The sequence below is a fragment of the Anthonomus grandis genome, chromosome 6, assembly GCF_022605725.1.
Source record: "Anthonomus grandis grandis chromosome 6, icAntGran1.3, whole genome shotgun sequence".
Lineage (NCBI taxonomy): Eukaryota > Metazoa > Arthropoda > Insecta > Coleoptera > Curculionidae > Anthonomus > Anthonomus grandis.
The window spans coordinates 5,234,462-5,255,921 of record NC_065551.1 but is presented as its reverse complement, the minus strand read 5'-3'; the positions used below and the strand labels follow the sequence as shown (position 1 = coordinate 5,255,921).

The 21,460-nt window shown below is 34.3% G+C and overlaps 1 protein-coding gene across 4 annotated transcripts in view; it reads right to left on the bottom strand.

The window, feature by feature from the left end:
• Positions 1 to 1,074: 1,074 nt before the first annotated feature.
• Positions 1,075 to 21,460, bottom strand: part of LOC126737059 (1-phosphatidylinositol 4,5-bisphosphate phosphodiesterase) — a 143,261-nt gene continuing 122,875 nt past the window's right edge. For all 4 annotated transcript variants that reach the window (XM_050441753.1, XM_050441751.1, XM_050441752.1 and 1 more), the window contains 6 exons: positions 15,780 to 16,007; positions 15,522 to 15,716; positions 2,080 to 2,134; positions 1,836 to 2,013; positions 1,519 to 1,780; positions 1,075 to 1,462 (listed from right to left, as the gene is read on the bottom strand). In XM_050441753.1, coding sequence (XP_050297710.1) covers positions 1,205 to 1,462; positions 1,519 to 1,780; positions 1,836 to 2,013; positions 2,080 to 2,134; positions 15,522 to 15,716; positions 15,780 to 16,007 — 1,176 coding nt within the window. In that variant the 3' untranslated portion in view covers positions 1,075 to 1,204. The remainder of the gene's footprint in view (positions 1,463 to 1,518; positions 1,781 to 1,835; positions 2,014 to 2,079; positions 2,135 to 15,521; positions 15,717 to 15,779; positions 16,008 to 21,460) is intronic.

The following is a 21,460-nucleotide window of genomic DNA, read 5'->3' as shown; positions in this document are numbered from 1 at the left end:
GTTCACATATACTTTCCTTAATATAAGGAGCCAGTGGCGGCTCGTGGGAAAAAAAGTAGGTGAAGATCTGCATGGCCCAGAAAACAGTATTATAGTTAGAGCTGACTTACCTAGTTTTTATAAATCAAGTCGATCCTTCGGTCCTTTAGGGAAGCGAATCGGTTAATAATATCCTCGTAGTGAAATAATAGCAGTCCTTCTTGTGAAATAGTATTTCTTGTAAGTGTTTTTAGCCTTTTTAAACATGAAAAACTCCTTTCTACGGACACGCTTGTCGATGGAATGATGAGAATTAGACAAAATAAATTATAAGCTTCCGTAAAAATGTCTTTATTTGGTCTTAATTTTATTATTAGTTCTTGCAAATTCACATTTTTATAATTTTCTTCGGCATACAGAAGGCAAAGTTCATTTTTTAGTCTTTGTTGTTTTGTGACCTTTGTGCCATAAAATTCCAGTAAATTTTGAAAAGCGTCCGAAGGAAATGTTAAAATCCAACACACTACTAACTAATATACAAAATCCCAAACTAACCACCAATAAACGCCCGACACCGCGAAAAACAACAGGTGAATATCAAACTGATTGATCTGCACCCGCCTCAGTTTCTTATATTATGCGATGCCGCGCGGGGCTGGGCAACGGTGAAGGCGATCGCGGATAAACACGGGATCTTCACTTGGACATAAATTAGTATATTGGGGTTTTGCGGGTTGCGGCGCGGAACTGATTAACAGAATTTATTGTTTATTGGATAAACTGATATATTATTTAATAAAAACTAGTTATTTTGGTACTTTTTGATTGTCTTAGATCAAAAAAGAATACTCATATGTGGTTTTTATTTTCTTATTTTATTTATATTTTCTGGTGAAGCTCACCTTCACCTGACGAGCCGCCCCTGTAAGGAGCATGTGAAGCGGTTTTTTTTATAAGCGGTTTACTTTCTTTTTCATAAAATGTATTCTTTTTTTTTCTTATTTTGACAAATAAACGATTTGTATTGTATTGTATTGTATTCATCATAAATAAGACTGTTGAACAACTACTTGATAACAAAATAAAAACACCATCTTGGAGAAAACAAATTTTATATTTTATTGCACATTTATTTTTTTTAAACAACGATTCTATAAACTATATTAGCAATATAAACTATATTGGTACGTTTAAATTTTGTAAATAAATAGATTTGATAAACGTTTTAAACAAAAAATTCGGTTTTACTAGACCTATCATATTCCTTTTCTTCGTTGCTGTACATGTCAATCATCCTCTGTATATCATGCGACAGCATCTCGAGCTGCTTGTTATGTGTTATTTGCAACTTCTCCTTTTCCCTCGACTGTTTAATTAACGCAGTTTTGCGTTCTTCCATAAACTTTTTCGTGTTGTTTTGTTGCTTTTCTTTTAACCTTCTTTCTTTATCTTTTTTGGTCTTTAAGGCTTTATCGTTGTTAATCTAGTTAAAAGTAAATAGAATAAAATTTAAATATAATCACAAAGAAAAAAACATACCTCTTTTGCAGTCTCCACAGCAATTTTCGCTTGTTGACTGTTCATCTCCTTCATTTCTTTATCATGTTTGGCCTCCAGTTGACGTACTTGTTGACTCTGCAAAAGTTCCATATGTTTCCTCAGCAAATCCCGCTGATCATCCAGTTGGCTTTTGAAAAATTCCCATTCTTGCTTTCTGTGTTTTTCTATTAGTGCGCTCCACTCCACCGTCTGTTCAGTTATCAGCTTTCGCACGGCCGGATCGTTTGCTAAATCACCTTTGCTATTTACCAATATAATTAATTCAAATCTAGTATGCATAAAACAATTTTTATTACCCTTTTCCTTTAACGAGTTTATCGATGACCCCACATTGGCTCTTTTGTACAGCTGCCTTTTCTTTCTGTTGTTTCTTTCTTAAGGTATCGTAGTCTTTTAGCTGTTTTTTTGTTGTTTTTTGAAAAGCTTTATCCTGTTTTATAGATTCTATAGTTATTGGCTCAAAAATTATTGGATCTAAAAATGCAAAATTTGCGTTCAAATGTAAAGTTTTACTAAGAAACTAAGAAATGCATATGTTACCTGGCTTTTTCTCTTCTTTTTTTACTTGCTTGTCAGCAGCTCTTTGATCAGTGACCTAAAAAAATCATGATATAAGATAACCAACTGCATGGAGTTAGGAAATAATATTATACAGTATTGGCCATATAGTTGGAACTTTTGAAAATTTATTATATTTTGTGTGCCTTTTAATTAGCATTTTATTTTCTTTTACAAAGTTGTTGTACACGAAAAACTAGTGTTAATTAATTTAAATGTTGACAAAAATTCAGCACCAGTAGCAATTCGGAATAAAAATTTAAAAAAAACTGGACAAAATACTTGGAACTAAATGATTTTTATTCAAAAACGACATAAAACATAACTTATTGAAACCATAATATTATAATTAATATTTGGTATGGTAACCCTTAGCATTAATTACTGCCTGCATTCTTCTGGGCATTGATTCAATTAAATTTTCAATTATTTGTCTGTCAATGTGAGTCCAGACTTCAACAAGCTTATGAAATAGTTCATCAACATTTTTGACTGTTCCAGATGCCCGAATTTTGCGATCCAGATGTTCCCATAAATTTTCAATCGGGTTTAAGTCTGGACTCTTTAAAAGGCCGGCAACTTTAAAACTGTGATCTTTTCTTGGTCCAACCATTCTTTTACCAATTTTGACGAATGTTTTGGATCGTTATCATGCTGGAATACAAAATTTACTGGCATAGACTCAAATGTGTAAGGCTCCATTATATTTCGCAAAATATCCCGATACATAAATCGATCCATTTCATCCATCCAAGAAAAGCATCCCCATACTATCACATTACCACCTCCATGTTTAACCGTAGGTCGGATAAACTTTTTCTTGAGTCTTTCACCTTTCGGTCGTCTTACGTGAAGTATTCCATCACTGGAAAACAGATTCGTCAGTTAGATGATCCATTGCAAATTGTAGGCGTAACTTGACATTTTTCTTCCGCAGCAAAGGTTTTTTAGCAGGTCTATAGCTGTTAAGTCCACCAGAACACAATCGCCTTCTTATCGTTCTTGCATTGATATTGGAATGCTCACCTTCATTTAATTTTTGTAACATTTTGGAGGATGACAAAAATGGGTCATTTTGGGAAATATTTAAAATTCGCCTATCTACACGGGCAGTCGTGGCACAGATTACTCCTCCCAGATACGAATCTTACGCTTCCGCCGGTGACTCAATTTTGATAATTAATAAGGTGTTAGCGCGTGCGAGTTCTCTACTGCATTAGATAGCGGGCAAAAGTTATTACATTTAAAAGTCATTAAAATTCCTGCATGGGTTACTGAATGGATTCATTGATAGTCCTGTAATTCTTTCTGGTGTACGTTTCATGGTGCCTAGGCTTAATGCTAGACATCCCCTAACATTCTTTCTGCCAAGGCCTCATACTAACATCCTGTTGAAATCGCCACTATATACAATATGCGCTATATTTAATCGGATCTGTCACATGTGCGATATAAATTTCTCTCCGGTTCATGTGATTATCGATATCTTGGTGGATCATTACTCTTGGGATTAGGACCCATGTGTTTAAGTTATAGTTAGTAGCTATATTGCAGTTAATTTAATTTAATTTTGTTGAATATGTGATTATCTTGTTAAACTTTTATAATTGGGTTTTTATATTATATTAATAGTTATTTGTTCTAATTTTTTGGATAACTTTTGAGAATGTGACTTTACTTTACTCTTTTTCTTTTCTTTTCATTCTTTTAGGTTTGTTTGTGTGTGTTTTTTTTAACTATATTTTTCATTGTTTTGCAACTGTTTCCTGTTATTGGGCAAGTTGCCTGTTGGAAATAAAGGCTTATTATTATTATTACAGTTTAAGTTTTTTTTGTGTTGGCTTTATTTTTAAATATTTATTTATATTAATTTGTATTGACATTTTATTAAACGATACGCTTTGTTTCTTAAAGACATTATTGTAAAATGCCTGGATATAAATGTGTATACCAGAGGTGTTCGTCAACGACCGGAGGAGAGTATTCGCTTTTTAATTTTCCTAAAGATCCTTGGAGGTATGTACAAAATTCTATTAAAAAAGCCTTAATTAAACGCATTTTTGTTAAAATTATTTTTAGATATAAATGTTGGCTTAAAGCTTATAACAGAGATCTACTTGGGAAAAAATTTAAATAATTTCCGTTTATGCGAGAAACACTTGAAATAAGACACACTGAAAATAAGTTTATTAATAATTCTGGAAGAAAACGTTTGTTTCAAAGTGCATTTACAACGCTTTTTTTATGCGACGACGATGCCTCTAATGACAACTATGGAGCACCACCAAGAAAAATTCTTCTTCTGTCAGGGCCAGGTAGCACTTTTCTTAAAAATATGTTTGAAAATATTAAAATAAACACTATTTTAGAAGCCTCCTCCATAAATGTTTCATCTACTACCAACACTGATGGAAACATTATTATAGAAAGATAAGGTAAGTGCCTTATCTGTGTATAATAAACGATATCTATTTATTTTTTTGTTAGGTTTGCACTTTCCTCTTTTTAGTAAAAACACTTATAAGTGGAAGAGGTAACTTCTAATATTAAAAAAAATTATGATGTGATGAATGATTTTCTTCTTTTTAAAGCTTGTCACGAGGTCTACTTTTGTAACAGCAATATGTAACTTGACCCTTATAGTTAATAAAACAACTCCGAATTAACCATACAACAGCGTCTTTGTATAAAAAATATATTTTCGCTATTACATTATTGTAATTAATAATTTGGAGATAACAATAGCAGTAAATAACTATTTTATACTGATCGTTTTTTGTAACTAAACCGTGATTAAATATTATATAATCTGCGACTATACATTAACAAAACATTCTATAACTACACATTTTTATTTTAGTTCCAAATCCAGTTCAACAAATAGATAGTTTGGATAATGGCTGGCTCGATGGAACTTTCTCAATTGGAATGGAAAGTAAGTAATTTATTTTTAAGTACCTACGCTAATATTTACAACTAGTAAAAACAGAGTTTTCTGTGCTTTTAGCAATTAAACTTTCCTCTTTTAAAATTTTTTCGATTCTTTTTTTTTTAGATTTTCCTGCAGCCAAAAAGGAAGATACAGTCAGGCCTTCAGGAAGGGATTCTTCGTTTAAACGTACACAAACTCCACAATGTTTTACAGCAAGTACGCCTCGAAAAAAAAATTACAGTACAAAATTAAATCGCTAAAGCGGCGGCTCGCAAGTGCTCGTGCTTCACCTCCTTATAAACAAAAAAAAAGAGTTAGAATGCTTTAAAACTTTATGTGATAAGTACCTTAACAAACCGTTATCTGAAATTGTTAAAATTCAGGCCGACAGAATGAACACAAAAGAACCTTGTATTGCGCAAAATGTTGCTGTGATTATGGTTGATTGTTCCACAATTGGAAACAACCTCTAGCGTATTTTTTTGTGAATACACAATTAAAGGCTAGCGATGTGCTTACTATTTTAAAAAATAGTGTCGAGAAATTAAGCACTATTGGTTTACAGGTACAAGGTATTGTAAGTGATATGGGATCTAACTTCATACAGTTGTCCAAGATGTTAGGAGTTACAGAAGACAATCCTGCATTTCAACTAGGCGACTTCAATCTTGTTTATTTGTTTGACCCTCCGCACTTACAAAAAGCAACGAAAAATAATCTTATGACTAAATCGTTTCACTTTGACGGTAAAAAGACTTCTGGAAAGTTTATAGAGAGGTTTTATAAACAGGACAAAAAACAATTCTATAGGTGTGCCCCTAAGTTAACAAATTCTCATATCTATCCAACAAGATTTGAGAAAATGAAAGTAAAGCTTGCTGTTCAAGTTTTGAGTAGAACTGTTTCTAGTGGTATGTATACTTACATGAGTACTTCCTCCTAAATCCTTAGGCACTATAGAGGTAATCGAAAAATTCGATAAACTGTTTGACATTTTAAATTCAACAGATTATAACAATCCCAACAAATTTAAAAATGTTTATAAGGGTTTAGAATATCAAAAGGAATATTTAGAAGAAATGTGGTTATTTTTGAAGAAAATACAAATTTATAATAAGGAAGGCAAAAATATTACATTAAATTGTAAGTTTCCAAAATCGTGGATGATAACTATTAAGGGAGTTCAAGAATTATGGGAAATGCTTTCTAAGGTGTGCTTTAAATACATAAAAACTAGAAGACTTAATCAAGATTGTTTAGAAAATTTTTTTGGAAATATTAGACAACAGAGTGGGAACTGTATTAATCCTTCCCCACATATGTTCGAAAAAAAATTTCGTAAAATCTTTTCTCAAAATTTTTTGCACTCAGATTATATGAATTGTGAGGATGATTTGGGAGTTTTGCTTTCAAAGGCCAACTATAGTGACAGTTTCATATCCAAGACAAGTGCTACGAGAACTAAGAATTCTATAGCTGCGATAGAAATTCCAGAACATGATTATCGCAATCAAAAAATAACATTGCAAAATAGTTTTAAATATGTATGTGGTTATTTGATAAATAAAGCATTACAAATTCACAAATGTGATAAATGTATACAATTTGCTAATGAAACAAAAATCTTAGGTAAGTCTACTTTCTTTACCAAATATAAAGCATATGATAATGAAGACAGTTGCTTTGGAAGTCTGAAAAGTCCGAATGAAAGATTTATTTATTTTATATATAAGCTAGAAAAAGTTTTTGTATCTCAATTTGATGAACTTTCTGTAAAAGGGAACGTGTCTAAAACATATTTTGAAATAATGAAAAGTGTACCATTTACGAAACATTGTGAAGATTTTCCCCTAATTTATGTATTAAAACTTTTTATTCGCCTGAGAATATTTTATACGCTAAAGTATACAAATAGAAATCTAAAATGTTCGAAAAAAAACGAAAAAACGAATAGAAAAATTACCATTCTTTCTCATCTTTAATAATGTACTAATACCTCATAAATATATTTTTTTGTATTATTATAGTTTTTTTATTTATTATATCTACCTGCCAAATACAATAATTTGTATGATATATTTTAAAACAATTTGCAAAATATCAATTTCAATAATTTAAAAGAAAAATCTCCATTTAGCTGAATTGAAACCCATGGCGCCAGGCGCCCACTTTATATTTTCACATGATTAAAATTTACAAATGGTGGGATATCCCGTTGTCCCGATAGACGCCCGAAGCATCTCGCTGCAATACATAGCCCGCGTCGCGTTTCAAAAACTTGGTATAGGCAAGTTATTAAGAGATTCGCATCTGGGAGGAGTAATCTGTGGTCGTGGCTTTAGGTCTTCCAGTGCTTTTACCTGATACCACATTTCCAAATATACGATATTTCTTAATTATCCGTGACACGGTGTTCTTAGGAACGTTTAGTCTTTGAGCAATATTACGCTGCCTAACACCCTGATTGTAAAAATCGAAAATTCTTTGGCGAATATCGCTGGAATAGGCCTTGCCTTTTCCCATGGTAACACAAAATAAAATAAATAAAAAGAACCCACTTGCACACTGGCGTGTGAAAGACTGCCTGTAAAATACATCTTTTATAAAAAGTTCCAAGCATTTTGTCCAGCACAAAAATTTAAAGTATTTCTTATTATCTGAAACAAGATAAGGTTGAAATTCTGGTATGCTTTTTTGTTTACTTATAAATATGTTTATTGATTGGATGTACAAAAATAAAATATAAATTTAAAACATTGGAAAAATTTTAAATTTTTAAAAGTTCCAACTTTTATGGCCAATACTGCAGCCTTGCAGCTTGCAGGTGGCACAGCAACCATGCAAGAATCTCTATTTTTTTTAGGTTTTGAGTTTTTTTTAAATTTTGGATATGTGTAATATATGAAAATATGGAGATGGAAAACACTCTAGTCTTCTAGTCAGGAAGTAAACAGGCTGAAGAAAATGAAAAAAGCCGACATGAATACGGATGTGGCTTTGTCAGCAAAGAGGCCAAAAGCTGCAGTGATAGATTTCAATGAATTTGCTATGTAAGAGTTAATCAATTAATCAATAAGGTTCAATCTCACGATATTCTCTATATACAGGTTGGCGAATGGAAGACTACACATAGGCATTATAAATGACAACACCACTTCTCGTTTACTTTCTAGTTGATACCGATCGGCAGATTCCGATCGTCTGATTTGCTATTCGGCACGGCACAATGAGCAGAAGACTTCATTTTTCTGTGTGATTGCATACGGCACTGTTGAGTCCTAAAGCGCTATTTTAATTTTTTGAAATATTTATCACTATGGCTATTTATACCCCTTCCGAAACAGTTCAATTAATTAAATGGATTTATGGAGGCAATTCGGCAGTACAATGCAGGGATTTATTCCCAGTAAATTTTGAAAATAGACCGATTTTTTGTGCTAAAACTATTTTAAATGTCGTGTCAAATTTGAGACATCTTTTTGCTCCAAGAATATAGAAATTGTCAAATCAAAGCTCAAGAACCACATATTGAAAGGGTACAGGAGATAGAACAGCGGCAAGAAATGGTTTGTAGTGCTTTAGTTTTAGATTCAACACGATTGAGCAGAAGTTTTAAACTGGGTATGCAGCATAAAACTGTGACGAGTATTTGCAAAAACATGGATACAAATGTTTTAAATATTTCAAAACTCAGAAGGTGTTTCCTGAAGACCAGTGGCGAAGAATGGCATTTTGTGAAACCATAATGGAACAGGCAAATGAAAATGAAAATTTCTTTGAAAATATTTCTAATAGATGAGTCCTCCTTTCCCTAGAACATTGAAAGGCTAGAATTAGCAAACAACAACTTTGTTTGAGTTCAACATGTGCACAGGTGCAAGAGGGGTGCTTTGTTTTAAACATATTCATCGACTCTCTGTTGTCAAGTTTACACGCATTTTCAAAAGAGGAAATTCTCAGATATATATCAACACATATAATAATGTTGATTTAACTTATTGATGTTAGATTTTGAATTAAAAATAAAAATTAGAAATAGACAAATGTTATACTAAGCGCAAAAATAACAACAAAAACTCAGACATTTACAAATTAAAAAAATAATAATAATCTTATTCCTAAAACCGCTTCTCAAAAATTTGAAGTGGCAACATCGCAGGTTAAAAGCTGATGTCATCTTGCGAAATATCACCTTGACAAACGGTTTTGTGTTTACATTCGACATTTGTGAAGTTCTGTTTTTTTTTCCTTAGTTTTTGGTAGGGATGGTACAGACTAGTATTTTTTTGGAACTGTTCCGTTACGTTCCTGTTCCGGAACAGTTCCAAATACCTGTTACTTAATAACAGTTCCAACCGAGATCGTTAAAACAACTTTGACACGATATAAAATTTAATTTAATACCTATTTTAAGGGGAAACGGAACGGTTATGAAAAATTGATAAAGTTTTGGATTTTGCGGTGTAAAAGAATGATGCTGATGCTAAAATCGACCAATACGCCAAACGCCAACGGTTCCATCTTTCGTCTACTCATCTAAATAAATCCCCAATCCGGCCAATCCCCGTTTTGAGTTTCGTGTTTCGTCGCATTATCGTATCATAGGTCGAATAAAAAAGGAACGCCAAAAGGCAGTTTCCTTCGCTATTCTGTTCTCTCTCTTTTGCTATTCCCACTGTTCCGTCTGTAATCTGTTATATTCTATTACTCCGGAACAGTTGATATCTTGGAACTAGTATTTTCTTAATTTTTAAATTAATACCTGTTACAGCCGTTACTCGTTTGAAACTGTTCCAAAAGAACTGTTCCTAATATTTTGTATCATCCCTAGTTTTTGGTTAAAAAAGCAAAAAGGTCTCATTTGAGTGTTTTTGTGAACTATTACGATAGTAAAAACTTGTGCCGTACCAAGGGAAAAAGGCGATTTAGCCCGCTTTTTTCACAAGTAAATGCCGATATTATCATAATAGCATATCAAGGGACAACCGTCGTCATAAACGTAGAATAACAAAAACTTATTAAGAAATCTATAATAATTATAAAATATTTAATTTCCATAAAAATGCTTTTTATTAGATAAGTATTTTTACTCAAATGAAGTACGTTAAAAAAACGCATAAAGAGTTCATAAACTGTAATATTGTTTATAATTTAAAGCATATTCTATTAATAATAAATATTTACTATGTATATATTTTTTGACAACTTCACTGGTATAGATTACTTGTGTCGGTAGAATTAACAATGCAATCGAGCAGCACTGCTATGTTGTTGCCTTTTTCTCTAATATAAGGACATTATCTGCATTCATTTAACTTAGACTGTTGCCTTCCTTATAGAGTATCTCATCATCTTTTGTTTTGAAAAATGCCTCATATGCTATTAAAGAGGAGTAGTATTATTTTGCGCCTGTCAAAATAAGTGACAAATTCTTATGATATTACAAAGTGTGTTTTTTTTGCCATTTCTACATAGGCATTTAGCATCATTGCATCAGAGATATTGCAAGGAAACAAGCTGCCCATAGTTCCACGGCAATGCTAATTCTTGCCTTTCAATGTTCTAAACTCTTTTCCATTGCATGGTAAACACAATCCTTCCATTTTTCGTTACTGGTCAAGAAACCAGGAAAACGAACACAAAAGTTTCAGTTCTGTACTCAGTACCCTCAAAAGTTCAATGTTGGGCCTGGTATTTTGGGCGACCATATTATTGGGCCATTTTTCATTAATGGTACTTTGAACGCCGAATAATACCTTGAGTTGCTACAAAACCAAGTTCTTCCTGCCGTTCAACTCCTTCCAGATATAGATTCCTGGTATCTATTTTTCCTAACCGCCTTATAATTTTGCTAACACTTTTAATCTTGTTTAGTGTAATCACATCCTAAACTATAATAACAGACTATTGGATCATGTTTTATCTAACTTCACCTGTACTGTTTCTCGTAGTGACCTGCCTTTTGTCTTGGAGGATTTGCATCACCCTGCACTGGAAATTGATTTTACTGTCTCAGGCCAACGTGTCCATAATTTTCAGCTTAATAAAAACTTATCTCATTCTTTTAACTTTAGAAAGGCCAACTTCAATCTCCTTTATGACTCGATCCTTGAAGCTGACTGGTCTACTGTGTATTTATCCTCTAACGTTAATGATGCATGTGGAGCCCTATATGATATATTGTAGCGCGTAACTCGGTTCAAACCAATTTATTTCCAACCCGTGTGAGTCATAACTACTATCCAACCACAAAAAAAATTACCAGGTCAAGACAAGCAAATTTTGTTTTAAAAGATTCAGAGAATTGGTGGCCGCCAGCTTTTAGACAGTGGAGAAGGTAGTGGGAGAAATTTTAATAAGAGCGCCACTTGATTTAAATATTTTACACCAAACCCTGATATATTATGATGGTAATATAAGCCCCCCTTGATCAAGAAAATGATGACCTATATTTATGCTTGTACCTAGATCCTAAAAGGTGAAAATAATTTGGGAAAAACTCAAATAACAATCCATAGGTCCACCAGATTGATATAATTAGCCAAGAATTTACATAGTCACTTCCATTTATATAAAAAAAATTAAATTCCACTGAGATATTTAAATTTAGATAATTATTCAAAATGTAATACTGTAGTAATTTTAAGTAAATAAAAAAAAATTGATAAAAGAATTAAGAGTTACTTGAGGTATGCTTAAGGCGAGGAATTAGTAAGGAAAAAAAACAAATCCGCACTGAACTACTGTTCAAGGGGAAAATCCAAAACGTGATCACGTGTTGTTTACAAGAAGTATATGTTTGGAGCCTAATTCACAATACCTCACTGGCCCTAAATACCTTTTACAAACTATAGTCAAGTCACATTAATCTAAATAAAACTTTTAAATAGTAAGGTTCGAATTTGAAAGCCTATTAATGGTATGTTGGTGCAATAAAACCTATTAACCAACACTATAACTAAATATGTTATTTGTAGCAAATAGCCGATCCCTTACAAGGTGATCCAGGCTCAATGTCAAAATCAATTATGTCGATGCTCGACTCAAATGAAAACCCTCAAGTTAATATTAATAGACTTAGCAAGAACCTCTCAACGTTCTTGTTTTACATAAAAGAAAATAAACCCATAAAATTCAAATTAATAAATCAACCCCCAACCCTAAATCAAACCGTTCAATAAGAGAAAAATAAAATAAAATGTGCAAAAACTTGCGTGTCCTCTAATCTCTTGTGTATTTTGGCTAAGGTAGCTTAACTCGACAGCTCTGGAACCAGTCAGCTATAACCAGGGTAACGACCACATGGGCAAGTCGATTTCAGGCAAGTTCCAATCCAAAATCGCAAAGCCACAGTACAATGCTCAGTCCAGGCTGTGTTGAGGCTCCCTTAAGCCGGTTGCCAACAGTGTTGGGATGACCAGAAGAAACCAGAGAATAGGAAGAGACCAGAGAATAGAGGAGAGAATGAGAAAAAGGAGAGGCCTCTAAAATAGAGGACAAAAAAATCAGTAAAATAAACACACAATCAATTCTATGGCAATTACCAACATGTTTGCTACATACCTAAGGTGGTGAGCGAGGCCTAGAGTCTCATTTTGTGGTTAGAAAATTTCAAAATCCCATAAATGGTGTGGGAGCAGCCGACCAAATCCAAAAATATCAGGTCAATCCGAAATCCTCTCGGCTACAACTTCCCACTAGACGTTCATCAAATTAAACGCCAAAACTTGGGAGGAATATTTTTCCATTCAACCGAATTCCCGGCAAGATGAACTTAAATTTTCCTTAAAACCACAAAATGTCGACTGTTCTTTCTGATAACGGGATGGCTACCGGCTGGACAAGGAACTGACAACCGACCAGACAATGACAGATGACACTGGCAGTGAACTTGTCACTCTCTCTCTTTGACACGATCTGACTCTGCCTCTTGGTGCAAACTACGCGGAGCCTCACTCTATCAAAATAGAAATTCCGCAATACCACAGCAAAATGATACTGCTCGGATACTAAAACATGGAAAACTAACAAAATTTTCCCAACGGGGCTACGAAATTCCAATTTTCCTCTTACGTCTGATTTATGACGCTCCGTCATCCGCCAAATGGAAACCAAACTTTAATGGGGAACAGCAACGCTGCCAAACCTCCACAACAACAAGTGTGTCAATAGTCATTACTGTCAATCGGCTAGTAGGGTTAGAAACTAGATGTCAAGGAACGTTTATTTACTAAAACTTAACTTGAAGAATTGAAGGGAAATATAGCAAGCAAAACTGGGGAGGCCAATTTCAAATCAATTGGGATACCTTGCCCAACAAGAAAGTATTTGTAAGTTTTCCTACACTAACGGATCACCATCTAAAAGGTCTTATTTACTCCACTCATAGGGCAATCTGTGGCACAACAGCACCCTCCAGAAGTCCCTCCATACCCCAGACATATACCGGCCTCATAGAAACTCTTGACAAATAAATCAAAGGTCAGAAAGTTCCCAACACCAGGTACATGAATAGGGACTAAGGAAACATAATACGACTAACTCCACAGAGGTGTGCTGACAGGATAGGGTAGGTAAATACATTCCTAAAAATAATCAAACCCCAAAAGCCTTAAAAAAAAAATTGCATTACTATCAAACCCCAAATTCCATTTATAAAACTGTAAATCGCACAACCCTTCCAAGCCGATACCAAAACCCATAAACTTTTGCCCGAATGTATATGAAATCCCATGTTACATGCTTAGGGCAAAATCTGCATGTAACAAAATCAGCCTAAATCTTCTTCTCGTCTGCGTAACTGATTTGCATTCACTAAATAATAAAACGCAACGTGCCTTTTCCCGGGTGGTAAACATATTTAAACCTTTCAAAATCTTTAAAAAATGCAAAAATACTAGAAATCAAATTATTGGGACTGCCCAACGAATGACGTTAAAAAGATTTGACAGTAGTTGAAGCCCACAAAACAAATTGTGCAACTCACAGCCTCCTTGACAAGCTACAATTGTTATTCTTGTCACTTGATACCGAGAATGTTATTTAATAGGTATTTATTTTAGGAAAATTTTCAAAAAGTTGTCATTTACTAAAATTGGCTCTGTAAAAAAAAATAATGAATTTAAGACAATTTATACATTTTCGGAAAGGGGATTTAACAGGCTTTCATGTGAAATTAAAAAGTACAGGGTGTTACATTTAAAATTTTTGAGAAATCGGCCTTTGAAAATCATCAATTTTTTTCCTCCTATTTCAGGTAAATTTTGAAACTTGGCAACACTGTCAAAATTTTTTTTTTAAATATTGATAAAGTTCTGTGAAAACCGCACATTGTTGTCATTTTCCGTTCTCGACTTATAAGCAGTTAAAATGTGTCAGGTTATAGATGGAAACCCTGTACTACAACCCCTCAATACGTCATCAGCTTTAAAAGAATAATAAATTTGCGTATCATCCGCAAGGCCCTGAATACTGCAATATTTAACAACCTGTGCTATACATATCAGCTATTCACATTAGAAATAAGATAGAACCCAAGACGGATCCTTGTGGTACCCCAGAACTTATATAAGAGCGGTTTGACTGAGCTTGATTTTCTAATACCACCAGTTCCTTTCTTTCAGAAAGATACGACCTAAAGAAGTTTAGTAAATTATTATCGAATCCATAATTGATCAATTTTGCTAAAAGCAGGCTGTGATCCAACGTATCGAAAGGTTTAGAAAAGTCAAGCAATACGAGCGCCGTAGTATCACCTCTATCCAAAGCCTCAATGATTTCTTGAGTAACTTTTAACAAAGCAAATGTGGTGCTGTGCCGCTTTCGGAAACCAGGCTGGCCCTGCGGGATTATGTTATTTGTGATAAAGAAATCATAAATCTGTGGCTGAATAATTCCAAAACTTTCGAAATTACTGGATATAGGTCTCAATAGTCCTTGGGACTACTGATTTTAGCTAAAGGCATTATAAGAGAAGTCTTCCAAACATCAGGAAAACAACCTCTTTCCAAACAGGAGTTTATAACATGAGTCAAGTGAGGAGCAAGATGATGAATACAATGTTGGAGCAGATTCGCTGAGATGCAGTCACTACCAGGCAGTAGATTTGAGGTCTAAAACTATTTTTTTAAAATTTCTGCTACAGTGGCTAAGCGAAATGAGAACTGAAAATCAGGACTAAATGTAAGATTTTGAAGGTTTTTCAGGTATAGAACGGTTAGAAGAATTTTTGAGACTAAGGTTTTTTATTGCTTTCCATAGTTTTTTACTATTGCTGCTTTTTTGATGAAGTTCCAAATATGCTTTCTTTTCCCGCCTAATCATCCCCACAATCGAATTTCGTAGTTGCTTGTAGAATAGCCAATCGGATAAACTCTTAGACTTTTTAAATCTAGATAACGCTTTATTTTTTTCTTTTATAAAGAGTTAACACTTTCGGTAATCCATGGAGTATAAGGTAGAGTATAATATTAAAACAATAATCAAGACTTACCTCTATGCCCATTGAGGACATTTGTTCATTCTGTTTCTCCTTTGCAGAAGTAAATGCTCGAGGATCACTTAGTGCAGCCATAAAATCCTCGAAGCCATCAGGAACATAAATTTTTAATTCTATATTACAAAACAACATAGGCAAGGACATCGGAAAATTCGCTTCGGTTCTTAGGGATATATGTCGATAACCAGCCTGTAAGGACATAAAAAATGTGTTTTAAAGTTTTATTCATTCTTTTCATAATACCACACATACCTGTAATCCATCCAAGGGTAATATTCTTTGCCCAAGGAGTCGGTTGTTTTCATCATAAACACCGAATCGGAGTACCGCCAAATCCGGTAATACGACTTTCCTAAATAGAAAAGGTTCTTCGTTGTAGACAGGATTTAAACCGTTTCCGGGAACCAATCTCGTTCGAAACTCTTTACGAATCGTGTCAGTGGGCAGTCCATACATATCCACTTCAACGTATGTGCCAATCTAAAAAAAAATTATCATTTAATGATTGCTACACTCTTTGTATTTAATACCTAGTAGCTTAGGTTAATAAGAATACTCTATGACTTTGACACTGTATGGTCACGTAAACGCGCATTCTTTGACATATTAAAATTGTTTTCTGTAACTTCCGGAGATATCTTGTATATTTTTATATATTTCCATAAAAAATTACCTCACTTGTCACTTTTTTACATATAACATCAACAAAAATATACAGGTCTGGCTGGCTAAGCACCGATCCTAGGCAATTTAATACCGTAATACAAAATACGTAAAAAATACAAATTATCAAGTGTACTTAAGTCTGATCAGTGGGGAGGCCAAAGTTTATATGCCAAGGAAAGAGAGAATCAGTAGTTGTGGTATCATTTCAGCAGCTTCAAAAAACCATAATGTATTTAAAAAGTCGCACTGTTCCGTCAAAGCGGAATGGTTACTTATTTATATATATATTTTTTTCTTAATTGGGTCTTGTGTTTAAATATAATTAACATGAGCTTTATTAGTTTTAAATTCTAATTTTATTCTAATTACTTTCGCGGCCTTTTATCGCGTCATAGTGAGACAGCCTTATTCTTTGACCGAGAAGAGTCGCACGCATCACCAGGTAGTACTGCACCGAATTTTGATGCAGTCAAGAGAAGCGCATAAACCTTGAACAAAATAGGTTGCTCTCAATATACACACATATTTTTCGCGAGTGAATTCCAAAGACATTAAGTGCCGGCACGTCTTTAAGCAAAATAACCCTCCGGAGGTGAACCTGTGGGACAAGCAGTTTGAATTGGATAGAAAAAGAAGCGACAGCAAGGTAGGCCACCACTTTAATAGGGTTGTCTTAACCGTCGTAATATTTCATTCCACCTATAAAAATACAGTCCACTATTCTAATTTTACCCCCAACATTTTTGGTCACTTCGATCGCGGATTTGGATTTAAGATTTATTGCATATATTTAGCTAAAAATTACATCCAAAACGTGTCGTCAATAAATAACTAATGCATAAAAAACTCATGGTCAAACTGCTATCTTATCGGTAAACCTCATGTTAGAACTTTTTTTGGTAAAAGATAGAAATTCCGTTCTCGGGTCAATCTGATCATACCGTCTACCTGTCTCTCTCCTCACATCTAGCGTCTCGACGTTTCGCGTCGCGTTGCGCGTCAAGTACACCACGCACGGTGACGTCCGCTGTAGCGCCGCTGTCGATCGTCCGTCTTTTATATTGCTAGTGTCACGATTTTTATACAGAGTGAAATCAAGTCGGTTTCGTTGGCTTTACTTATTCATTTTCATACTCTTCGCGCGGACTTATAATTTGGTTTTCATTGTTGCCTCTTATAGTACTCTTACTTTATAGTTATACATCACCCTTTATTATACTTATATTAATATTTTATGACTTTTCGGTGAAAGATTTGGTAATTAATCTTATTACCCCCAAATATTAAGCCCCCTCGTTTGCCAAATCTTCTCTCTCTCTCTTTCTCTCTTTGTGATACTCATAGGCGATATTTGCCTCTCTCTTCTTATATATGGTATTATTTGTAATATTACTCATAATATCTCGCATAACTCCCTCAATTGTTTTGATTATATATTGTGACAGTTTCTCTCTATTTGCTTTACCTTCTCAGAAATTTGTTGCAATTTAGTGTATCAAAACTATTTCATTTATATGGTCTCATCCATTTCTCCTTCTCTTTAATGCTCTTAATATCTCTTGATCTCTCTATATCTCTGCTCTTGCGTGAACAATTTTATAACTAATTTAATCAACTATACCCTTCACGCTTAACGTATAAAATAAATATACAAAAATAAATCAATTTTTTTTGAATCTCTGAGTTTATAGCTCTATATCAATAGGTATAAGTAGCTTGGTTAATTTCACCTCATTAAGCATTTTTTACTGTTTAATCAAAATAAGAAAAATAATAAAACCCCTTTCTCATTTTGTCTAAAACCTTGTTTTTTGCTCAGTATTGCTTTATCTCGGATTAAAATATTTAAATCCAAATTTAATTTTTCTTCTTTCGCTCACGTTAATATGGCTGATAAAAAGCTAAGAGGCCTTATTGCTTAACGCGATAGTGCTGTTAGCCGCTTAGAAGAAATCAAAGTAGTTGCTGATAATGCCATTAATAATGTACGCCTTCATACACAGTTAAAAATTCGGGTCAAACACCTTGAAGGGATTGTTACTGAATTCAATAATCATCACGCCTCCATTTTAAATATTGTCGCTCAGGGTGATGATGATGATTTGGCGAATCAACAGGCTATTCGAAAACATTTTGATGAAAATTTTTATTCAATCCAAGCAACTTGCGCTGAATTGTTTGATAATACTGAGCAAGGGGCAGAAATGGCAACCCCCAGTCATGTTAAATTACCTAAGCTGGAACTTAAAAAATTTAATGGCACTATAAAAAATTGGAAGACGTTTATTGACCTCTATGATTCTATTATTCACAATAATTCAAGTCTTTCCAATGTAGAAAAATTTACATATCTTTTAAATTCCTTAGAAGGACCCCCACTAAGCATTGTTCAGTGTACTCATTTAACTGATAATAATTATAACATAGCTTATAATACATTGAAGGGTAGATATGAAAATAATCGATTAATTTCGGTTAGTCACTGGCGTGAGATTGAAAAGACTGTGAAGCTTTCTGATGAGCATGATGCAAAATCTCTTCAAACTCTATTAGATACATTTACTGAACACTTAACTGCAATTGAAAATATGGGTCACCCTGTCTCACAATGGGATTTCGTTTTATTTTACATGCTATTTGATCGCCTTGATTCAAGCACAGCCACGAGGTTCGAACTTGAGTGTGGTAAATCTCTGAACGAAATTCAAAATAAACACAAGCATTTTGAAATTTTATTAGACTTTCTTAAGAAGCAGTGTATCGCATTAGATACCGTCTCAAGCTCTTTTAAAGATGTAAAGCCTAGTACTTCTAAATATATAAAACAAACAGCAATGCCAAAGAGAACTTTTGTTGTTAGTGCTGCGTCATGTTACTTTTGCCACAAAAATAATCACTCAATTTATAAATGTTCAGAATTCTTAAGTAAAAATTCCCACGAAAGATATAAAATTGCAAAAACTAATAAATGGTGCACCAATTGCTTAGGTTTAAAACATAACTCGTTTAATTGCTCATCTCGTCGCCGCTGCGAAAAATGCTCCAAGCCTCATCATACCCTTTTGCACCATGACTCATTTGAAGCTTCTCAGCCACCTGCCGTTGAGCAGGAATCTTCTACAAACTGTGAGTACAGATCTCAACCTGTTGCCTTGACCAATATCAAACCACACAAAAATACTGAAAGCTCTGTTTTATTGGCCACGGCACAGATTCGTGTTCTGGATTCCCAGGGTCAATTTATCAATGCGCGAATCTTATTGGACAGCGCAAGTCAAGTGAATTTTATTACAAACAAATTATGTAAACGTTTGGGCCTAGTTAAACGACCTCTTTCCCTGTTTGTTAAAGGTTTAGGTGACACTGTCTCAAATGTCTCTCATGAAGTCACATGCACCTTCATGCCTAAAGGTTTTACAAACCCCAAATTTTCTCTAGATTTTGCCATAATTCCAAAAATATGCGAAAACCTTCCCTCTTCAGATTTACCCACAGATTGCTTCACTCAGTTTTCTCATCTCGAGCTGGCAGACGAAAGTTTTAATGTTTCGGGTCCTATTGACATGTTGGTTGGAGGTGATGTTTTTGGTTTTCTTGTGAAGCAAGGCCAGATATCGCAGTCCATAGATAAGCCTGTCGCTCTAAATAATAAGTTAGGGTGGATAATTATGGGTCGTGTGCCTCACCAGGAATCTATTTCTCGCTCAATTCCTAATAGCCTTTGCGCTACTGTGGGCTTCACACTTATGGATATCGTTAAAAGATTTTGGCAACTGGAACAGATCCCTAATTACAGTCCTCATTCTCCTGATGAGGTTGCTGCAGAGGAATTTTTCCAGAGGACACATACTCGAAATTCCTCAGGAAGATATGGTCTTCAACTTCCTTTCAAAAATTTGGAACTGCCAGTTTTTGAAAATACTCGAGATATTGCTCTGCGCAGATTTTATTCTCTTGAGCGGCGTCTGGAGTCTAATCCCGAGCTCCATGATGAATATCGCGCTTTTATGCAGGATTTTCTTGACACTGGACATATGGAAATCCTACCCTCAAATATAGATATAAAAAACTCTTATTATATACCCCATCACTGTATTCTTCGTCCGGAAAGTTCAACCACAAAACTTTGTGTTGTTTTCGACGCCTCCGCGAAGGCTGCAAATAATATTTCTCTCAATGACACTTTGTTAGTCGGCCCCAAGCTTCAACAGGATATATTTCACTTGCTGTTAAAGTTTCGCATCCATGCTGTTGCATTCACTGCTGATATTAAGCAGATGTTTCGACAAATTCTCATAGATCAACCCTGTAGAAATTTTCAAAGAATTTTATGGAGGGTTTCAAAGTCTGATCCTGTAAGAGACTATCAACTGAATACCGTAACCTACGGTGTAGCTTCTTCACCATACCAAGCTATTAGAACTCTCACTCAACTTGCTAGGGATTATAAGTTTAAATTTCCTAGGGCATCTGAAATCTTAGAGAATGAAATATTCGTGGATGACGTAGTTAGCGGTACTGATTCTATCGAATCAGCTCTTGCCCTTCAGCAAGAACTAATTTCGTTGCTTTCTCTTGGTGGCTTTGAATTGCGAAAATGGGCGAGTAATACGCCTTTATTAATATCTCATTTAGACACCTCTTTGACACAGTTGAACCCCCTTTCCTTTGATAAAGAGACTGATACCCTAGTCAAGATTTTAGGCTTGCAATGGAATCCTCTTAGTGATTCTTTTGTCTTTAAAATAGAATCTATAGTAAAACCATGTACAAAAAGAAACATTTTATCTGATTTGGCTCGTATTTTTGACCCTTTAGGATTTCTTTCCCCTGTTACTGTCTCTTTGAAAATAATTATTCAACAATTATGGTCATCTGGACTAGACTGGGACCAACCTGCTCCTAACTCTATTAAAGAATACTGGTCTTTATTTAAAGAAGGTATTTCTACCCTATCGAGCCTTTTATTACCTCGAAAGATTATCCCTTCCCAGATGAAATTGTGTGAGATGCACGGCTTCTGCGATAGTTCGGAAAAGGCGTATGCAGCTGTGGTCTATTTTCGCATAATTACTTATGATGATAACGTTTAGACGTATTTGCTATGTTCTAAGAGTAGAGTAGCTCCTCTTAAGACAATCTCGATTCCAAGGCTAGAGTTGTGCTCGGCTGTCTTATTGGCAGATTTAATGTCATCAGTGAAAGAAGCGCTTGCTGATTCTATAAATATTTCGTCATTGTTTGCATGGACTGATTCCACCGTAGCT